The 19,604-nt window shown below is 37.6% G+C and overlaps 1 protein-coding gene across 9 annotated transcripts in view; it reads right to left on the bottom strand.

Annotated features, from left to right (window-relative positions):
• The window catches only part of Znf280c (zinc finger protein 280C), a 64,129-nt gene that overhangs the window by 6,416 nt on the left and 38,109 nt on the right, over nucleotides 1-19,604 (bottom strand). For all 9 annotated transcript variants that reach the window (XM_076562424.1, XM_076562419.1, XM_076562422.1 and 6 more), the window contains 7 exons: nucleotides 12,325-12,482; nucleotides 12,048-12,148; nucleotides 11,231-11,377; nucleotides 7,370-7,501; nucleotides 3,380-3,765; nucleotides 1,737-1,874; nucleotides 269-331 (listed from right to left, as the gene is read on the bottom strand). In XM_076562424.1, the coding sequence (XP_076418539.1) occupies nucleotides 269-331; nucleotides 1,737-1,874; nucleotides 3,380-3,765; nucleotides 7,370-7,501; nucleotides 11,231-11,377; nucleotides 12,048-12,148; nucleotides 12,325-12,482 (1,125 nt within the window). The remainder of the gene's footprint in view (nucleotides 1-268; nucleotides 332-1,736; nucleotides 1,875-3,379; nucleotides 3,766-7,369; nucleotides 7,502-11,230; nucleotides 11,378-12,047; nucleotides 12,149-12,324; nucleotides 12,483-19,604) is intronic.

Raw genomic sequence — 19,604 nt, 5'->3', positions numbered from 1 at the left:
ACTCCCAAACAAGTACTGCTAAAGAGACTTTTATTTTAATTTTACAGTGTAAATGCATGAAAGTTTCAATTCAATATCTGGCACCACTGAAACAGAGATTAGTCATATGACAGGCTATCCCTTCCTTTGTTCTAAGAATATAACAAACATAAGTCTATCATATTCAGTGACAATCGCTTAGATTTTCAAACGATGTATACCAACACCTGGTTAAAAAATGTAATTACAACTTTTTAATACAAAGAGCAGAAAAAGATCAATTAATTACCTGATTGCTCTTGAATGTTTCTTAAAAATATAAAACTGTTTACTTGGGTGGTCACTATGAGAGCTGACAGAAAAAAGACAAACAAGATTTTATTACTTTTATTATTGAATAAGTCATATTAATTTTATGAGCATGTTTTCAAGTCTATGCTTAATTTCTTAATTTTGAATAGAAGTTAATGACACAAATGATGAGATTATATTGATCCTGGTATGGTCTGAGCAAGAATGTACCCATTAATACATTAAAATCCTAACCTCCCCTTCACCTCAATCAATGTGATGGCATTAGAAGAAAATATTTGGGAAGTAACTAGGTCACAAAGGTAGAATCCTTACACATAGGATTTGTGTCCCTTATAAAAAGAAAGGAAGGAAGGGAGGGAGGGAGAGAAGGAGGGAGGGAGGAAGGAAGGAAGGACAGGGAGGGAGGGAGGGAGGAAGGAAGGAAGGACAGGGAGGGAGGGAGGAAGGAAGGAAGGGAGGGAGGGAGGGAGGGAGGGAGGGAGGGAGGGAGGGAGGGAGGGAGGGAGGGAGGGAGGGAGGGAGGTCAAGGCTCCAAGAACTATGTCAATAAGTAACTGAAACCAATGTTTCATATAATGAGGTAATGTGTCACGGCAACAGGATTTAGTAAGTCAAAAGTGTACATGAAGTACTACACTAAAGCTAAAGTGCCACGAGGCCAGGCCGATACCGAGGTAAGAAAAAGCTGAAGATGTCAAAACGTGCGGGCAAGTCCTTCAAAGTGACCTACTATGTAGAGAAAATAAAAGCAATCTTGCATCATCATTTTCAAGAAAAGCGAGCTGTAGTAACAAATGTGTTGAATTCTAGCACTCAGGAGGCAGAGATAGGCAGTTGCCAGCACCCACATGGCATCGCACAGTCTTCTCTGACTCCAGCCCTCGGGAATCTGACACCCTTTTCTGGTTTCTATGGCACTGTACCTACTCAGTGTATGTATACACACGCAGGCAAAATACTAATACGAAATAAAGAAGTTTTTTTAATGCATTTATTTAATAAAGCCATTCTAATTGTATTAATTTAGCTGGTTTTATAATTTCTGTCCCAGTGGTTTTATGAATTATTACATTTGAAAACATACAAGTAAGATCCTAGACATTCTGTATTTCTAGATTCACACTTCCACTTACTTGTCTTTAAAACAAACAACAAACAAACAACAAACTCCTCAAAGGGTAGTAATTTTGGATACAGGGTCTCATGAAGCCCAAGCTACCTTTAAACTTAATATATAGCTGGGAATAAGCTTGAATTCTGGATCCTTCTGCCTCCACCTCACAAGTGCTGGGATTACAGGCATTTTCCATCAAATATGGATGGCAATTTTTTTTTTTTTTGGTGCTGGGGCTTTACACATGCTAGGCAATGGTATATACCAGGAAGTTACACCCCAAGCTCTAAAAAGTAATTTGGACTGGCACCTTACATGCTCAACTTACCTCATATGATTGGTAAAGGCTTTGTTACAGTTAGTGGTGTACTTGCAAAAATCACAATTTATGTGTGTAGAAAAGTGACTTGAAAAATCTTTTATTTTGGAATGGCACTCCATACACGTGTGAATTCCGTGGTGACATCTTATGGAGACAGAAACAAATAATAAAAATATGTTATACAACAAAATAATAAGGAAACCTTTATTAATAATTATTTAATTGAAATGAAAATGTTTAAGATTATCAAATAGATATTTAAACTTTGAAAATTTGCTCTTAAGCAATAAGCTAAAACGAATGTTAAGAGCCTAACACATGTAAAATATTCTGAGAGTAGCTAATAACTGGTCTAACTTGAGGCCAAAGCCATGAGAGGGAGTCCATGCCCAACACTGCCCAACACTGCCTGGATGGCCAGGAACTGGAAGGCAGATGGCTTAGAGATCTAAGGTAGAACCAAACATGACTGACCAAAACAAAACAAAACAAAAGTCAATGGAATGATTCCTAACGATATTTTGCTGTACTCATAGATCGGAGCCTGGCCCAACTGTTATCAGAGAGGCTCCCTGCAGCAGCTGATGGGAGCAGCTGCAGAGACCCACAACCAAACATTAGGTGGAGCTCAGGGAACACTGTGGAAGAGGGGAGGAAGGAGTGGAGAAGCCAGGGGGCTTGAGGACTCCAGGAGAGCACAGCCCACAGAATCAACTAAGCAGGGCCAATAGGGGCTCACAGAGACTTAAGCGGCAATCACTGAATCTGTATGGGTCTACCTCAAGCCCTCTGCATACATGCTGTGGTTCTTCAGCTAGAGTTTTTTGTGGGACTCCAAGCAGTGTGAGTGGGGGCTGTCTCCGACTCTTTTGTCTGCTCTTGGGACCCTTTTCCTCCTACTGGGTTGCCTCATCCAGCCTTGATATGAGGTTTGTGCCTAGTTTTGCTGCATCTTGTAATGCCATGTTCAGTTGATGTCACTGGGTGGCCTGCTCTTTTCTGAAGGGAAATGGAGGAGCAGTGGATTTGGGGGAGAGGGGGAGAGAACTGGGAGGAGAGGAGGGAGGGGAAACTGTGGTCGGGGTATATTGTATGAGAAAAGAATTAAAAAAATCAAATAGATATTTAAATTTTGAAAATTTGCTTTGAAGCAATAAGCTAAAATGAGTGCAAAAATCTAACACATGTAAATAAATATTCCTCTAGAATAAAAAGGCCTAGTTAAGCAGGGTGGTGGCACACACCTTTAATCCCAGCATTTGGAGGCAGAGGCAGGTGGATCTCTGTGAGTTCCAGGCCAGCCTGGTCTACAGAGGGAGTTCCAGGAGAGCCAGGACTGTTACACAGAGCAACCCTGTCTCGAAAAACCAAAAAAAGGGTGGGGTTAGTTAAGCAATTTAATGTCATTAGGTAAAAATATGAAGTTTAAGACTAGTGAAAAAGATTAAAATCACAGAATAAACACAGCAGTTCAAATTCTGCTCAGTAGTTGTAAAAAAGTACCATTTTATTATCTGCTTAGTCGTCATAGTAGAAGAGTAATTGTCCTTTCAGTGTGTAAGAAGGTTCTGTGACGTGGTAAGTCATTAAAAGAAACATTTAACTTTTGAGATTAAGTTAGTATCACATATAATGAATCAAGATAGTACCTCAAGTTCTTCAAAGCTATACTGAATTTGTTTTTCCTGGTGCGCTGTTTCTTCTGCTTGTAGGATGGCTTGGCTTTGGATTTAGTTGCACCTGTACCTGATTTACTTGTATTGGGTTTACTTATCGTCGTGCTTAAAACTGTCTGAGCCTTACTTATCTTACTTTTATTTGCAGATAATTTTGTGTTATTTTTAGTAGTTGTACTTTTAGTAGTTGTACTTTTAGCAGTTGTACTTTTAGCAGTTGTACTTTTAGCAGTTGTACTTTTAGTAGTTGTACTTTTAGACGTTGGAGACGAGACTTGAAGAGAAGTACTTGGAATAGGGCTCGAAGGTGGGCTTGACGATCTTGACTGAACAGATCCAAATGAAGCTCGAATAGTAACCTAGGAAAACAAAGGCAGGATGTATTTTTAGATTATTAAAGTGGCATCAAAAACACCACCTGGGGGCTGGAGAGATGCCTCAGCGGTTAGAGGTCCTGAGTTCAATTCCCAGCAACCACATGGTGGTTCACAACCATCTGTAATGAGATATGGTGCCCTCTTCTGGCCTGCAGGCATACATGCAGGTGGAATACTGTATACATAATAAATAAATAAATCTTGAAAAATAAAACAAAAACCACTGCCTATAAGGGCTCACATTTAGTTATCTAATATGTGTGAGTGTGTTCATGTATGTGGGGGCACACGTGTGTATGTGGAGGCCTGAAGTTTGATACCAGGTGTCTTCCTCAATTGCTCTCCACCTTGTATACTGAAGCAGGGCCTCTCGCTTGAACACAGAGCTTGCTGATTTGACTAGTCTAGCTAGCAAGCTTGCACGTGGAATCTCCTGTCTCTTCCTCCCACATCCTGGGATTACAGTTGGGCCACCACACCTACTCAGATTTTTTCTATGGGGATGCTTGGGATCCAAAACTTCAGCTTTCCCATTTGTACAAGTATTTTACCCACTGAGGCATCTCTCCAGCCAGCCCAAGCCCTCACACTTATGATCAAATACAAGAGTGCCAAAACAATTCAGGCAGGAATGGCAGTTCTGTAAACATTTAAACAGTGCTGTAAAGACTGACATCCACATATAGAAGGATGAATTAGAAACCTTACTTCATATTAAACATAAAAATTAACATATATCAAGGATTAACTCTTAAGTGTTAAAATTATAAAACTCTCAGAAGAAAATATGGAAATAAATTCTCATACCATGAGGGTTAGTCAATGACTTCTACTTTTTTTTGAGAGAAAGAGGGTCTCTCTATGTAGCACTGGCTGTCCTGGAACTTACTATAGAGACCAAGCTGGACACTTACAGAGATCCACCTGCCTCCCATGTGTGTTGTGATTGAAGGCACCACCAGGCCTGCAGGAAATGTCTTCTTAAATATGCCATCCAAAGCATAAGCAAACGACAAAATAGATAAGAAGGCATCTTTTCAAAGAAGATATAAACACTAAATATAAGTGCTGGCAAAGGAGCCCACAATTCTACTCCTAGGTACATTCCCAAGAAAAATGAAAAGAGATGCTTACACAAAAACTTTTACAAAAATATTTATAGCATCATTGCCACAGCCTAAAAAAATCAAATGTCACCAACTGATGAACGAAAATATACATACAATGGAAAATGTTCGGTTATGAAAGGAATGAAGCATTGAAACATGCTACAAGATGGATGAGCCTAGAAAACATTATGCCAAATAAAAGAAATCCTCAAAGACTATCTGTTGTAGGATTTCCTTTATATGGAATTTTCAAACTGGAAAAATTCATAGGGAAGAGACTAAAGCTTGCTATAATTGAGTGGTGCTATAACACACTCACTGTTAATGGATGTAGAGTTCCTTTCACTGATAATGCAAATGGTCTAAAATTGCATAAGATGATGTTTTCACAACTCTGAATATGTTAATGAAACCACTGAACTGAGCACTTTAAGTGGAAAAATGTCTGGTACATGAATTATATTCTAAATAAGCTGTTACAAAAACCAGTATAATTCAAAATGTCAAATATTTATTTAAAGTAGTAAACACAAGGTACAATTAGATATATTTTCCATTTATTCTATTTTTTGTAGTTTATTTGTGTGTGTGTGTGTGTGTGCGCGTGCGCGCATACTTGGTGCACATGTAGAGGTCAAAGAATAACTCTGGAATTGAGTCTCTCTTCTGTTTATATGGGTCCTTAAATTGAAATCAGGTCCTCAGACTTGCATTGTGGGTGGCAAGTACCTTTACTCACTGGCCCCGTTTCCCATATATTTTAAGTGGTCTTATCAGTTAAATGAAACTGGATGTTTAGTTGGATGTTTATTTGCTATTGAAATATTATAGTTTTATATTGGCAACATTTATATGTAAACACAGATATTAATGGATAATTAGAAGTTAGTGTAAACTATATGAGTATCTAAAGAAATGCATTTTCCAGCCCCCTCCCTGTGATTTTAAGTAAAGAATTAATTCCATCTAAGTCACTTTATCTAAATACAGGGACAATACTAACTCATCCTCCTGTCTTGTTGGATGGCTGACTGGATAAATTAGAAGATAATAAAAAAAGACATGGGTTTTATAGATATTATTACTATTACTGTATTACAACATGGAAAATATGAGAGGTTTGCAATGTTCACATTAGTTTTCTCTATGTCTAGTCTCAACATGGGATAAATGGATTGCAAGACGTTACACTGGAATGCTTTTCTTACTCTAGATGTTGACGGCAATTGCTCTATATTAATTTAGGTAATCTGATTTTAGGTAATTCTAATAGCAGATATACTCACAAAAGTATGCGCTAAAAGCCAAATATGAAAGCTTGGGAACAACATAACTTTGGATTATTCATCCATCTGCTGGACCAAATATTCAGGAGCAAACTTTATATAAAGAAGTCAGAGAAAAAATATGGCAAACACAGAAAATGAAACTTATAGTCAAATGTGTGCTTATTCACTAAAAACAGTAATGTTATCCAGTAAAAGAACTTGTTTTTCTAAAAGTAGATTCAGTAACATCAACCTCAACACATCCATAACATTCAAGGCACTATGATAGATGCTCAGAACACAAAGATAAATTAAACATGATTCCCAGTCTCAAATGTTTTGTAGTCTAGCAGTGGAGGCATGTAATAGATTAGAAAAACAGCCTACAGAGTACTAAAACAACTTAGAGACTCATCCTACAATGACTCTACAAAGGATGTCACTTCAACAAGGCATCTGTCAATCAACTCAAACAACATTCAAAAGTTTTACTTTTCAAGCATAAGAATAACGAAACCTGGCTGAAGAGATAGAAGGCTCAGCAGTTAAGAACAATGGATGCTTTTGCAGAGGCCCTGAGTTTGGTTTCCAGAATTCATGTAGGATGGGGCTTTCAACTACTTGTAACCCCAGGGTATCTGACGCTCTTATCTGGCTTCTACAGGTACTAACACATCACACACACACACACACACACACACACACACACACACACACACACACACCCCACACATTAACAGAGAGTAATAAAACATTAACTTTAGTTCTTAACATATAGCGTACATATATACACACACAAATTAAAAAGAATAAAACCTTAACTTTAGTTCTTAATAAAATTAGATAAATTTTTATATTATATTCAATAGATAAGACCAGACAGGGGTTTCTTTTTCTTTCCTCCTTTCTCTCCTTCTTTCCTTCTTTCCTTCCTTCCTTCTTTCCTTCCTTCCTTTCCTTCCTTCCTTCCTTCCTTCCTTCCTTCCTTCCTTCCTTCCTTCCTTCCTTCCTTCCTTCCTTCCTTCCTTTATTTTTTTTGAGACAGAGTCATGCTGTTCTGGACTTCACTATGTAGATCAGGCTATCTTTGAACTCACAGATCCCACCTTCTTCTGCCTACTGTGTGCTAGGATTCAAAGCATCCCCCACCATACCCAGCCGAGGAGTTTATTAGACAAAATGCTAAAATACAACACATTTAATACTCACTTTTGTTCCAGGAGGCAATCCTTCTAGTTCTTTAGGCTTTATAAATGTACGATGTTCTAACTTATGATCTGTTTTTTCCTTGCAGGTCAAAAATTGTAGTCTGCATTTTGGGCAACGATGTATTCCTTTATTCTGTTTATAAAAATGATTAGAAATGATATTAAAATATGTTTTCTTTTCTTTTATGAGAAAGGGTCTCACTATACAGTCCCAGCTGCCCTTTAAACTCTGTATGTGGTATACCTTGTTGGTCTCTTGTCATCCACCTGTTTCAGCCTCCCAAGCGTTAGGATTATAGCTATACACCACCATATTCTAGAGACACTAACAACTACCAATCACAAACCCTGAGACCTGAAATTTCTCTTTGACTAACATCTCTATAATTTTAAAAAGTGACTATTTTACCATCTCGCACTATAAATAATGCCATAATATTCTTTCTTTTTCTTTTTGGTGCTAGGGATCATACTCAACCTCTTATGCTATCACTGGGCTATATGGAGTCATTCATTCATTCATTCATTCATTCATTCATTCATTCATTCATTATCATTCGTTTGTGAAATACTGAAGATGAATTCTAAGATTTCATGTAGACCAGGTAAGCACTTTATTCCATTTTTTTAAAAAAAGGTTGTCTTTAAATTTCAAAAGTATTTGCTATGATACAAAATACCCAACATGAACTTATATCAAATAGAATCTACTGGGAAAAATTCTACACCTATTGTGGTGTAAGGCACTTCTGATTATAAGTTTGATGTATGAAGTATTCAAACATGCAAAATTACAAAAGTAAATTACATTTTATTTTTATCCTTAGAAAAAGTAAATTCTTTATTGCTATCTCCATTTATTTCACAAGTTGGTAAAACAAAATTAACTTTTAAAACCAAAAAGTCTAGCTGGGAATTGTGGCGCATGCTTTTAATCACAGCCCTCTGAAGGCAGAGGCAGGTGGATCTCTGTGAATTCAAGGTCAGTCTGGTCTACATAGCAAGTTCCAGGCCAGCCAGGGCTACACAGTGAGACCCTGTCTCAATCAATCAATCAAACAAACAAACAAACAAACACTTACCAGCCAACCAACCAACCAACCAACCAAAACAAAAAATGAAAAAAAAAACCTAACCAGAAACTCTGAAGAAAGTTATGTAATATAGTTCTAAATAGCAGTACTATGCAACAAAACTTTCTATAGTTGCATTATCCATTGTGAAATCGACCACTTACAAATGGACAGTGAAAAGGGAGAAGTGCAACTGAGAAGATAATTTTGTAATTTTATTTTTTGTAGGTCTAAATTTAAATAGACACACATCATTAGATATCATGAGGTTGAGCTGCACGCATATGGAAGTATAAAACAACGCTTTCCAACTTACTGTTTGATAATCCTGTGATTTGATTTTTCAAACAGACATATTATTTTGCTGATACAAAATAGAACTCCAGAAAAATCAAGTCACTTGTTTATAGCCAGTTAGTGTTCTTTATCTGTTAATTGCAATATTTATATATATATATATATATATATATATATATATATATATATATATTCTCATTGATTTCACATACCTTATATTTATATATAAATCTTAAGCAAAATAAATGCAAAATAGTCATTTTTTTATAAATCTGTATGTCCGCAAGCACACAAGTATTTCTTTGTAAATAAATAATCATGGAGGAAAAAAAACCAAATCAAGGTACTATATATAATACACACACACACACACACACACACACACACACACAAAAGTATCTAGCAGTTACTGATGTGCAGCAGGCAAATGACAGATAAAAGTTCTTCATGATATTCAGACAGATATACAACATAAATGTAAAGTGTCTGTTTTACTGTTTTAGATAAATTTCAGTGATGTCACGAATACCTGGAATCTGAATCTCTTATATGTCACTGATGTAAATTTCCATTTTTTTCTCTAGGAAAAGCAACTTCTCCTTCATGTCCAGAATGGAACACAGAACATGTAAAAGTACCATGAAATGGCCCCAAATTGGTTATCCAGTACCTAATGGTCAGTCCTAGATCATATACATAGAGCTAACATGACATGGACCGAGAAGGTTATATATTTAGGGGTCTGAATATGTGTGTATGTGTGTTTAACAAGTAAAGAAAAACAGGATATGAATTTGAGAGAGAACAAGAAGAGAAGGGGTAAGGGAGAGGTTGGAGGGAGGGAAAAGGGGGAAATAATATAATAATTTCAAAAAATTATATACATTTAACAATGTATTTCTTCCATATTTTTCTAATATTTCAGCACATGAAAATTCCATTCTCGCAGCATCTCATAACAAAAAAAAACAGACTTGGTCACTCTTAACGCTTCTCTTTCTTACACATTAATACAACCTATAATAAGTTATTAGCAATATATTTAAAACATTTCTCAATTTTCATTACCTCCAACCACTGCTACCATCCATACCTGTATAAATGTGAATTTGGAAACAGGTTTTTGTCCTCTAACCCTAGTCTGGTCACTCCTTCCCATAGCTGCTGGGGTGATCTTAAACACATTACACATTCCTCCATTACACTCAGGAATCCTGACTCTGCTATACAAGGCCTTGCTTCATCTGGTTTGCCTTCCATCTTCCATTTTCAAACCTCAGCTACTACTTTTCGTACTGCTGTTTTTTTTTCTTTTCTTTCTTTCTTTTCTTTTTGAGACAGGGTTTTTCTGTGGAGCCTTGGCTGTCCTGGAACTAGCTTTATACACCAGGCTGGCCTTGAACTCAGAGATCTGCCAGTCTCTGTCTCCCACGTGCTGGGATTAAAGGTGTGGGCCACCACCACCTGGCCTTACTGCTTCTTTACTGTGCTCCAGTCATATTAACATCCTTGCTATTCCTCCAACATCCCAAATATATGCTCACCTCACTATCTAACCTACTTAAAATGTTCCCAGTGTTTAGAATATTCTCTTATCCCCTTTGGAGAGGTCTTCTTTGACCAACTCATGTAAAAAAGAGAAGCTACTCCTTCACCAAAGATCTAGAAGTCCCAATCCACCTATATTTTTTTTCCCACTGTGTTTACTACTAACTGGTATGTATGTAAATTTCACATACACCTTTCTCCATTATCATGCAAATTCCAGACAGCAAAGCTTGCTTTTCTTACTTCTGTATCCCAAAATTTATACACTATAAATTATTTGTTAAATAAATAGCAAGTCAGGCAGCAAGAGAATGGAAGAATATACATAAGCATTGAGCACAATGAGTTTAAAATGTCTGCTATTCCATTCAAAGAACATTTTCCTAGAGGCTTGTGTTGGAGATATTAATCTAATATTCAAATTAACTAAACTTCAAATCTCAGTGTCTGTCTTGTGTATGTATGTTGCAAGGTACTAAGGTTGATGAGGATACAGAAATAACATGATGTTCAACCAAAGAAACAGTGATTTGTTCCAAAGGTTTTTTTATAAAAAAAAGAAAAACAAAAAGGTTCCTACAATGAAATTTTTGACAAGCATACTATATATACTCTTTGATGGATTTGAAGGATTTTCAGGGGTAATATTAACTATCTGTAATTTCTTGGATGCCAAAACATGCAGCTTATACATTCCACTCATTTACCCCTTTTTCCTCTATTCTATTTCTAGTGATATCTTTCAGAAAGTTCACTGGTTATGGACCTCAGTATTACCTGAAAGCAGGAAAGAAAAAAAAGTAGATGTTTCATAAACCAGCATAAACTGTTAATTAAACATGTCATTTGGAACAGTTTTCTTTCCTTGGAATAAATTTAATTAATGTTCTAAGTATGTATATCTTTTGAATAAAACAATATGAAAAATAAAGTATAAATCTCACCTGATGTTTCATGTAATGATTCATATAAGGGGTTGCCATTCTACTAACTTTGAGACAAAATGGACATAGTAAGTTCTTAGTGTTTTCGTGGGATGATCTAAAGTGAGTTTCTACATCAGAAAATATTGACGATCTAAACTGGCAAACCTAGAAATACAAATAAAGTTTAAGTTGAACATCAAACTTTATAATTTGCATATAATTTACACCAAATGAGTAGTGATATATCATTGCTTTAGAAAAACATCCTGCACTAGGGATATTTCAAACTAGAGCTAGACTTTATTTCTCTTTTCATATCTATTATCCCTTACATTGACTTAAAATTTTCAAGCACTGACACTTATTATTCTATGCTTTTTACTGCTACATAATACAGTATTTTTTTTTATTTGGATTTTAAAGGCTAAGCCAGAGACGGTTTATTTTTATGTTGCTTTCTTAATATTGGGAGTCACTTCAAACTCTGAAAAAACACTGGTCAAAAAATATTTATTTAGGTTCATTAATATTTCCTGTTTCCCCAAAACATTTATATTCTTCCCTATATGATAAGCCCATCTTTCTCTTTCTCCAGTTGGACAACTGTCTATGACAGTAGTCAGAGAACTGTGGCCAGGAAGGCCGAATCCAGCTCATTACACTCATATACAATACATGAGTTCAACCAATGGGAAATTTCACTAAACACAGAGGCTTTTCAATTTTAGTATACCAACTAATTTTATTTAAATGCTTCAGAAGTCAAAAGAAACAATACTATTTCATGCCATGCAGACACTGAACAAACACCAAAATATTTAATAAATATGTATACCTGGCAAATATATGGCATTTCACCAGGTTTATGAGTGTCCTTCATATGTTGTAAAAGCATATGCTCTGTTTCAAATGACAATTCACAGATTTTGCAAATAGCTGAAAGAGAAAAAACATTATACCATTTTTCAGATGCATATACAAACAAGATTCATTTTGTATAACCATACATAAAGTAACAAGGTAACACTACTACTAGTAATAGTAATAGGAATGGGTGGTTCTTAAGGTTCTCTCATAATCAGACAATCGAATTCGGTAAAACTGTCACTTACTAGAAAAATCATGAGGAGTGTGCGTACTCTCAATGTGGCACTGTAGCTGGAAGGGATTGGGATACTGCCTGTAGCAGTGCTGGCATGTAGTATGGTTTTCCCAGGACTCACTGTTCTGTTTTTCATGTTCCAAGTGGTGTTTCATGTGGTTCATGAACCTATAAATAATAGTAAAACAGGTGCAAAAATGAAGATTTATAACAATAATAGGTTCACAAATAATTATCTGAGTTTAAACTTTTAAGATGTAGTTGCATGACTGCAATTCAAAATATTATCTCTATGGCCTTAAATCCCCGAGAAAAGTGTATACTTGTGGTGTGGTTAGAATGAGATTGGTTCCCATAGGCTCATATATTAGCATGCTTGTTTCCTAGTTGGAGGAACTGTTTGGGAAGGATTGGGTGTGGCTTTGTTGGAGGAGGTGTGTCACTGGTGATGGGCTTTGAGGTTTCAAAAGCCCTTGCTATTCCAAGTTAACTTTCTGCCTCTTTATGCCTTGTGATGTTGTCTCAACATGTAAGCTGTCAGCTATTGCATGCCAACCTGTCTACTGCCAGGCTCCATGCCATGATCGTCATGGACTCTATTAGCCTCTGTAAACATCAGCCCCAAATTAAATGCTTTCTTATATAAGTTGTCTTGGTCATGGTATTTTTGTCACAGCAAAAGAAAAGTAACTAAGACAATACTTTAGCCTGGCATCCTGTGTCTACAAAACTAACGAATATTGAGAAAGAAGGATTTATTTGAGGTTATGAGTTTACAGCTCATCTGGGAAACACAGCAGATTCTATCACCAATCAAAAGGTGTACATTTAATCTCAACACTTGGGAGGTAGAAACAGGAGGATATGTCAAGGTTATTCTGTACTACTCAGTCAGTTGGAGGCCAGTCTAAGACTGCCTAAAACAAAGGTTAACATCATTAAGGAGTTCTTTAAACATCTTTTCCATTTCTGTTTTAAAAATAATCCAGTAATATGTCCAATATTAAATACCATTAATTTGCTATAATTATCATCATTTCAGATTTATAGCTATTGTTGGTAAAAATAAAATAGCAAGCTTCCTTTCTATATATAAAATATTATTTATATTGGGTTTCTCTGTGTAACAGCCCTGGCTGTCCTGGAACTCATTTTGTAGATCAGGCTGGTCTTGAACTCAGAGATCTGTCTGTCTCTGCCCACCTCCCAAGTACTGGAATTAAAGGCGTGTACCACCATGCCTTGTTTTTTATTTCAAAATAAAATACTTAGAGGAGGCAATCTACCATCAAAGGTAGCATGACATATATTTTTTCTTTTTTTTTTTTTTTTTTTTTTTTTTTTTTTTGGTTTTTCGAGACAGGGTTTCTCTGTGTAGCTTTGCGCCTTTCCTGGAGCTCACTTGGTAGCCCAGGCTGGCCTCGAACTCACAGAGATCCGCCTGGCTCTGCCTCCCGAGTGCTGGGATTAAAGGCGTGCGCCACCAACGCCCGGCGACATATATTTTTTCAAGGTCTTAAATTAATTGCTTTCAAAATGAATGAAATTAAAAATGTTATTGCCTGTAATTAGAAGAAGTTTTGTTTTATTTAATGATACTGGGTTACTGTTGTTATAACTACCTGCTACAGTCTGAATCTGAGGTGTTCCTTGAAGGCTCATGTATTGAGGGCCTGGATACCAGCTGACAGGCTTTTGGGGAAGTGATTGATCTAATCAATGGATTAATTCATGTAACGAGACAGGATTTTGGGGAGGCAGGGCCTAACTGAGGGAAGTAGGTCATTGGATGCAGGCCCTAAAATGATGTACCTTGCCCCTGGCACTTCTTTGCCTCTTGGCTACCAACAGGTGAACAACTTTCCTTCACTGTGCCCTTCCTCCATGGTGCTTCTGCAGTGAGATAGGCTTCAGCTAATTTTGGACTGAAAACTCTGAAAGCACAAACCAAAACAATCCTTTCTTCTTTAAATCATTTCTCTTAGACATTTGTCACAATGTCAAAAATTGTAATACAGAAAATATTATTTTCCTTGCAGTGTGTTAATCTTTCTAACACCTTCCATTTGCTCAGTTTTACATTCTGTTATCTCAGCTTCCCTAAAAATGGCTGCTTATGAGAAGGAACTTCGTTTGACTTTTCCTGATAAAGCTTATGCTTTGAATGGGCATACCTATTTTAAAGCCTTTACCAGACTGAGTTTCAAAGTAAAATAACTCAATCAATCAAAACACTTTGCTGGGTGTGGTGGCTCACACCTGTAATCCTAGAACTAAGGAGGCTAAGGCAGGATGTAAGAGAAACAACAATCAAAAGCAATTTTAAGATTAGGTTGACTATTTATAATAAATCACTATGAGTCTCTATAGAAAACCATCCTACAAGGAGTGATAATATTATCAGTTTAGAGAAGCAATCATCACAGAGGCTCCGATCATTCATCTCCTATTCGCACCACCAACAGAGCACTCTATTTCTGTTTGTTGAGACAAAGTCTTATGTAGCCCAAGATGGCCTTGAACTCATTACACAGCTGATGCCTATGTTGAAACTCTTACCCTCCTGCCTTTACCTTCTGAGTGCTGGGATTACAGGCTTCAACATGCTGGTCTTCATAGCTGGTTATAACTATAATCTATAATATCTACTTTTTTTGGAGACAGGGTCTCTAGGTAGCCCAGGATGGTTTCACAATCATACAGTCTCAGCATTCCAAGTACTGGGATTACTGGTATGCACCATCATGCTGAGTACGATATCTTCTCTACTCCTTTGGTTTTGGTAAATGTCTCTAATTTACTTTGAAAAGTATATAAAATATTACATGGTTCTGTGGATGACTATAGATAGAGTAAATCAAGTACCTGTTTTTTTTGTTGTTGTTGTTTTGTTTTGTTTTTTTGAGACAGGGTTTCTCTGTGTAGCTCTGAGCCTTTCCTAGAACTTGCTTTGGCGACCAGGCTGGCCTCGAACTCACAGAGATCTGCCTGCCTCTGCCTCCCGAGTGCTGGAATTAAAGGCATGCGCCACCACCATCGGCACAAGTACCTGTTGAACTCTGATCTGAAATCCAAAAATTTTTGAGCATCTTATTACTCAAAAAGTGCACCTTACTACATGTGACATGTACTGGTTAGTTTTATGTCAAACTTGACACAAGGTGGAGTCATCAGAGAGGAGGGAGCCTCAGTTGAGAAAATGTCTCCATAAGACTGGGCTAAGGTCAAGCCTATTGGGCATTCTCTTAATTAGTGGTTGATGCGGGAGGACCCAGCCCATTGTGGGTAGTGCCATCTCTGGGATGGTGGTCCTAGGTTCTGTAAGAAAGCAGGTGAGTAGGCCAAGGGGAGCAAGCCAGTAAGCAGCACCCCTCCATAGTCTCTGCATCAGCTCCTGCCTCCAGTTTCCTGCCTTGCATGATTTCCTGCCCTCACTGCTTTTGATGATGTACTGCCATATGGAACTGTGAATGAAATAAACCCTTTCCTCCCCAAGTTGCTTTTGCTGAAGCTGTTTCAACACAGCAATAGAAACCCAAAGTAAGACACATGATAATATAAAATGCAGGTGAAGGTTGGGCGGGCGGTGGTGGCGCACTCCTTTAATCCCAGGATTCAGGAGGCAGAGCCAGGTGGATCTGTGTGAGTTCGAGACCAGCCTGGTCTACAGAGTGAGATCCAGGACAGGCACCAAAACTACACAGATAAACACTGTCTCGAAAAAACAAAAACAAAAAAAAATGTAGGTGAATCTTTAGGCTATACATAATAAAACTGTAAGAGACACATAGATCTATTTGATTTATATAGTACAATGTCAATGGTAAAATCAAATTGGTAAACAGATGCTCACTGTAAAATATTTTTGACATTGTTGAATATTTAAACAATTTTGTTATAAAATGTTGAGAAAATAGCGCTGTTACATCCATGACCTCACAGTAGGTGTGACTATGCACTGCACAAGATCAAACCAGCCAAAATCTCAGCATGGATTGGGAAAGAGATCATGAAGTCCCATTTCTAATTAAGAAACTATTGACAATTAATGGCTGCTGGTGGGAGAGGAGAGTCAGTTTTCTTCAGGAATGTGGTCTCTGAAAGATTGCTCATGCTCCAGTGCAAGGCACCAACACCCTACAAACAGCACTAGGTGGAGCCAGTGGGTTTGAGGGAAAAAATATGGGAGGGTGGGGCAGTATTGAGGGTGAAGGAATGGGGTGGAGTTGATCAAATGTGTTATATGCATGTATAAAATTCTCAAATAATAAAAAAGACAAGAAAAAGGCTACTACCCCATACTTTGTTTTTTAGTTTTCCTAAAGCTCTACTGTATAGTCTCTATAATGTCTACAAGCCATGTGAAGATTTTATTAGACTCATGTCTGTATTTAACAGAGCTCATAGCCCAAAATCTTACAAATAGTGGTAATTAAATAAGTATGAATAGAATGAAAGAAGGAATAGAAGATCAGGTTTTGAGCAGTCTACCAGGTTACAGTTACAAACAAAGTTGTAGTGGGGCATGGCGGTACACATCATTCAACTCAGTACTCAGGATTAAAGCAGAGGCAGGCAGATCTATGTCATTTTGAGGCCAGTCTAGTTTACATAGTGAGTTCTAGACCAGTCACAGGTATAGTGAGACCCTGTCTCAATTTTTTTTTCTCTAAGCCAGGCATGGTGGTGCATACCTTTAGTTCCAGCACTGGGGAGGCAGAGGCAGGTGGATCTCTGTGAATCTGAGGCCAGCCTAGGCTACAATAGTGAGTTCCAAGACAGCCAGAGCTACAAAATAGAGAGACCTTGTCTCAAAAATTTTTTCTCTAGAAAAATCTCAGAAATATTAACAATAAATATCAAGAAAAATAACACACACACACACACACACACACACACACACACACACACACACACACACACACACACAAATTTGGGAAAACAAAGTAACTTACAACAAATACCAGGCTATAATAGCAATGAAAATACCAGTTGGCTTGTTACTTTTTTCTGTTACTATCTTACTTATGATGATAAACATTCAACATGCCATGTAACTCAGATAATAAAATGTAAGTTCTTACATTTTAAGATAAAAATTTATAAAATCTTTAGAATTTCAACCAGGCATGTTGGCACACACCTTTAACACCGTAATCAGGTGGCAGAAGCAGGCACATGTCAGAGTGTGCCAGCCTAGTCTCCATAATGAGTTTGGGTATATAGTGAGAACTTGTCTTGGAAAAACCTTTAGAACTCCCTTGGGAATTGTATATGTGTTATCAAAATTGTACAAAAGCAAAGCAGACATGTTGTATAAAACATGGACTTCTCTAAAGAAGATAATTTTAAAAAAGAATCATTTTTTTCTCTGAGATAAGTATGCTGAAAATTATAAATATGAGTTGAAAAAAATTGAGCTAGTATAAAAATTTGAGCTAATATTGAAAATAAGACCAGCATAGAAGATATTAGGCAGGATAAAGTAGTTTTTGTTATGTAAAGAAATGTAAGATTCAACAAACAAGAAAACAAATATAGGAATGTGGAGGCTCATCTTGGTTTATCAACTTGACCACATCTGGATCACTAAAACCCAAGCAGCAGAGCACATCCATGAGGGTTTTTCTTTACTGCATCATGTGAGGTGAGAAGACTCACCTGCTGATGGGAGCTACATAAAAGGATATGGAGGAAGGAAGATTATGCCTTTGCCTGCTTGCCTTCACTCTCACTGCCAAGTTCATCTGTCCTGTTCCTGAGCCATTCCTTTGCTGATATTAGAACCTACTTTTTCTAGATTCCAACAAAGACTGAAGACTGGCAGCTCTCTAGGACTTCCCTGGGACTCTAGCACCAGACTGTGAACTGCTGAGACATCCAGTCTTGTGGCCTGAACAACTACCAGATCCTTGGCCTTTCTATCAAAAGACGGCCACTGTTGAACTATTTGGACTACAGCCTGTAAGCCACTCTAACAAATCCCCTTTTGATATATATGTATATATTCATGCTTTCGGTTATGTTCCTTTAGAGAACCCTGACTAATACAGAATGGAATGTGGTTTGAATGAGAATGGACCTAATAGGCTCATATGTTTGAATACTTGTTCCCCCAATTGGTGGAACTGTTGGGAAAGGATTAGGGGTATGGCCTTGTTAGAAGGGACGTGTCATTGGAGGCATGCTTTGAGGTTTCAAAAGACTCTGGTCATTCTCAGTGTCTTGATCTCTCTCTGCCTCCTAGTTGTGGATAAAGATGTGAGCTCTCAGCTGTTCCTGATACCATACCTCTCCTTCACCATCATGGGCTCTGACTCTTTGAAACAATAAGCTCAACTCTGCTGAGGGCCTGGTGTAACTGTGGTGATGGCCTGGTCTAAGTGTGGTGATGTCCTGGTGTAGCTCTGCTGAGGGCCTGGTGTAACTGTGGTGATGGCCTGGTCTAAGTGTGGTGATGTCCTGGTGTAGCTCTGCCGAGGGCCTGGTGTAGATATATAGGTACCCGAACTCTGTAAGGTCTTACTTTACCCTCAAGTGAATCTTGACTCTTCAGCTCTTTCAGGTAAGTGGTGGATCCCTGACTCATTGATGTTTCAAATGACAGAAAGGGGCAGAGCAGCTAACACCCGAACTTCTTTGTGTTACTACTGCAATGGAGCACCCAGTTGTCTGCCCCAGCTGAGTCTTAGGAACAGCTTGTGGCTAAGACCCTCTGGTCTCAGCCAGTTCTGCACACAAGGCCCTGCAACGCCTCGAAGTTCAACTCCCTGCTTGGACTTCTTAGAAATTAGAGGTAATTCTATTCTTGAAAGTAAAAATTGGTACAGACATCTTTCTGTTTGCTGTCTGGAGCTTTGGGCACAGATCCCCCTGCCTCTGCCTCCTCAGGGCTGGGATGAAAGGCATGTACCACCTGTGTGGTTTTTATTGCTACAAATATGTAGTATTGACCTGGGGGGGTGGAATTCAGCCCTCACTGGGCCGTGTAATCAGAAGGTAACATAACACTATTTTCTTGGGGCTAGAGTGATGTCTCAGTGGTTAAGAGCACTGGCTGCTGTTCCCGAGGACCTGGGTTTGATTCAAATACCTTCTTTTATATGTTGCCTTGGTCATAGTGTTTTATCACAGCAATAATAAAGTAACTCCGACAAATGGAAAATATGTCATTTTTCCTAAGTTACAGTAAATACTCTTGTCTTTTCTTAAGCTATCTGAAAAAAAATATAACTAGGTAGATCCAGTTATCACTATGAAATACAAGAAAAAATAAAAACTTTATGTTGT

This window comes from Peromyscus maniculatus, chromosome X, assembly GCF_049852395.1.
Source record: "Peromyscus maniculatus bairdii isolate BWxNUB_F1_BW_parent chromosome X, HU_Pman_BW_mat_3.1, whole genome shotgun sequence".
NCBI lineage: Eukaryota > Metazoa > Chordata > Mammalia > Rodentia > Cricetidae > Peromyscus > Peromyscus maniculatus.
This window is presented reverse-complemented; position numbering and strand designations above follow the sequence as displayed.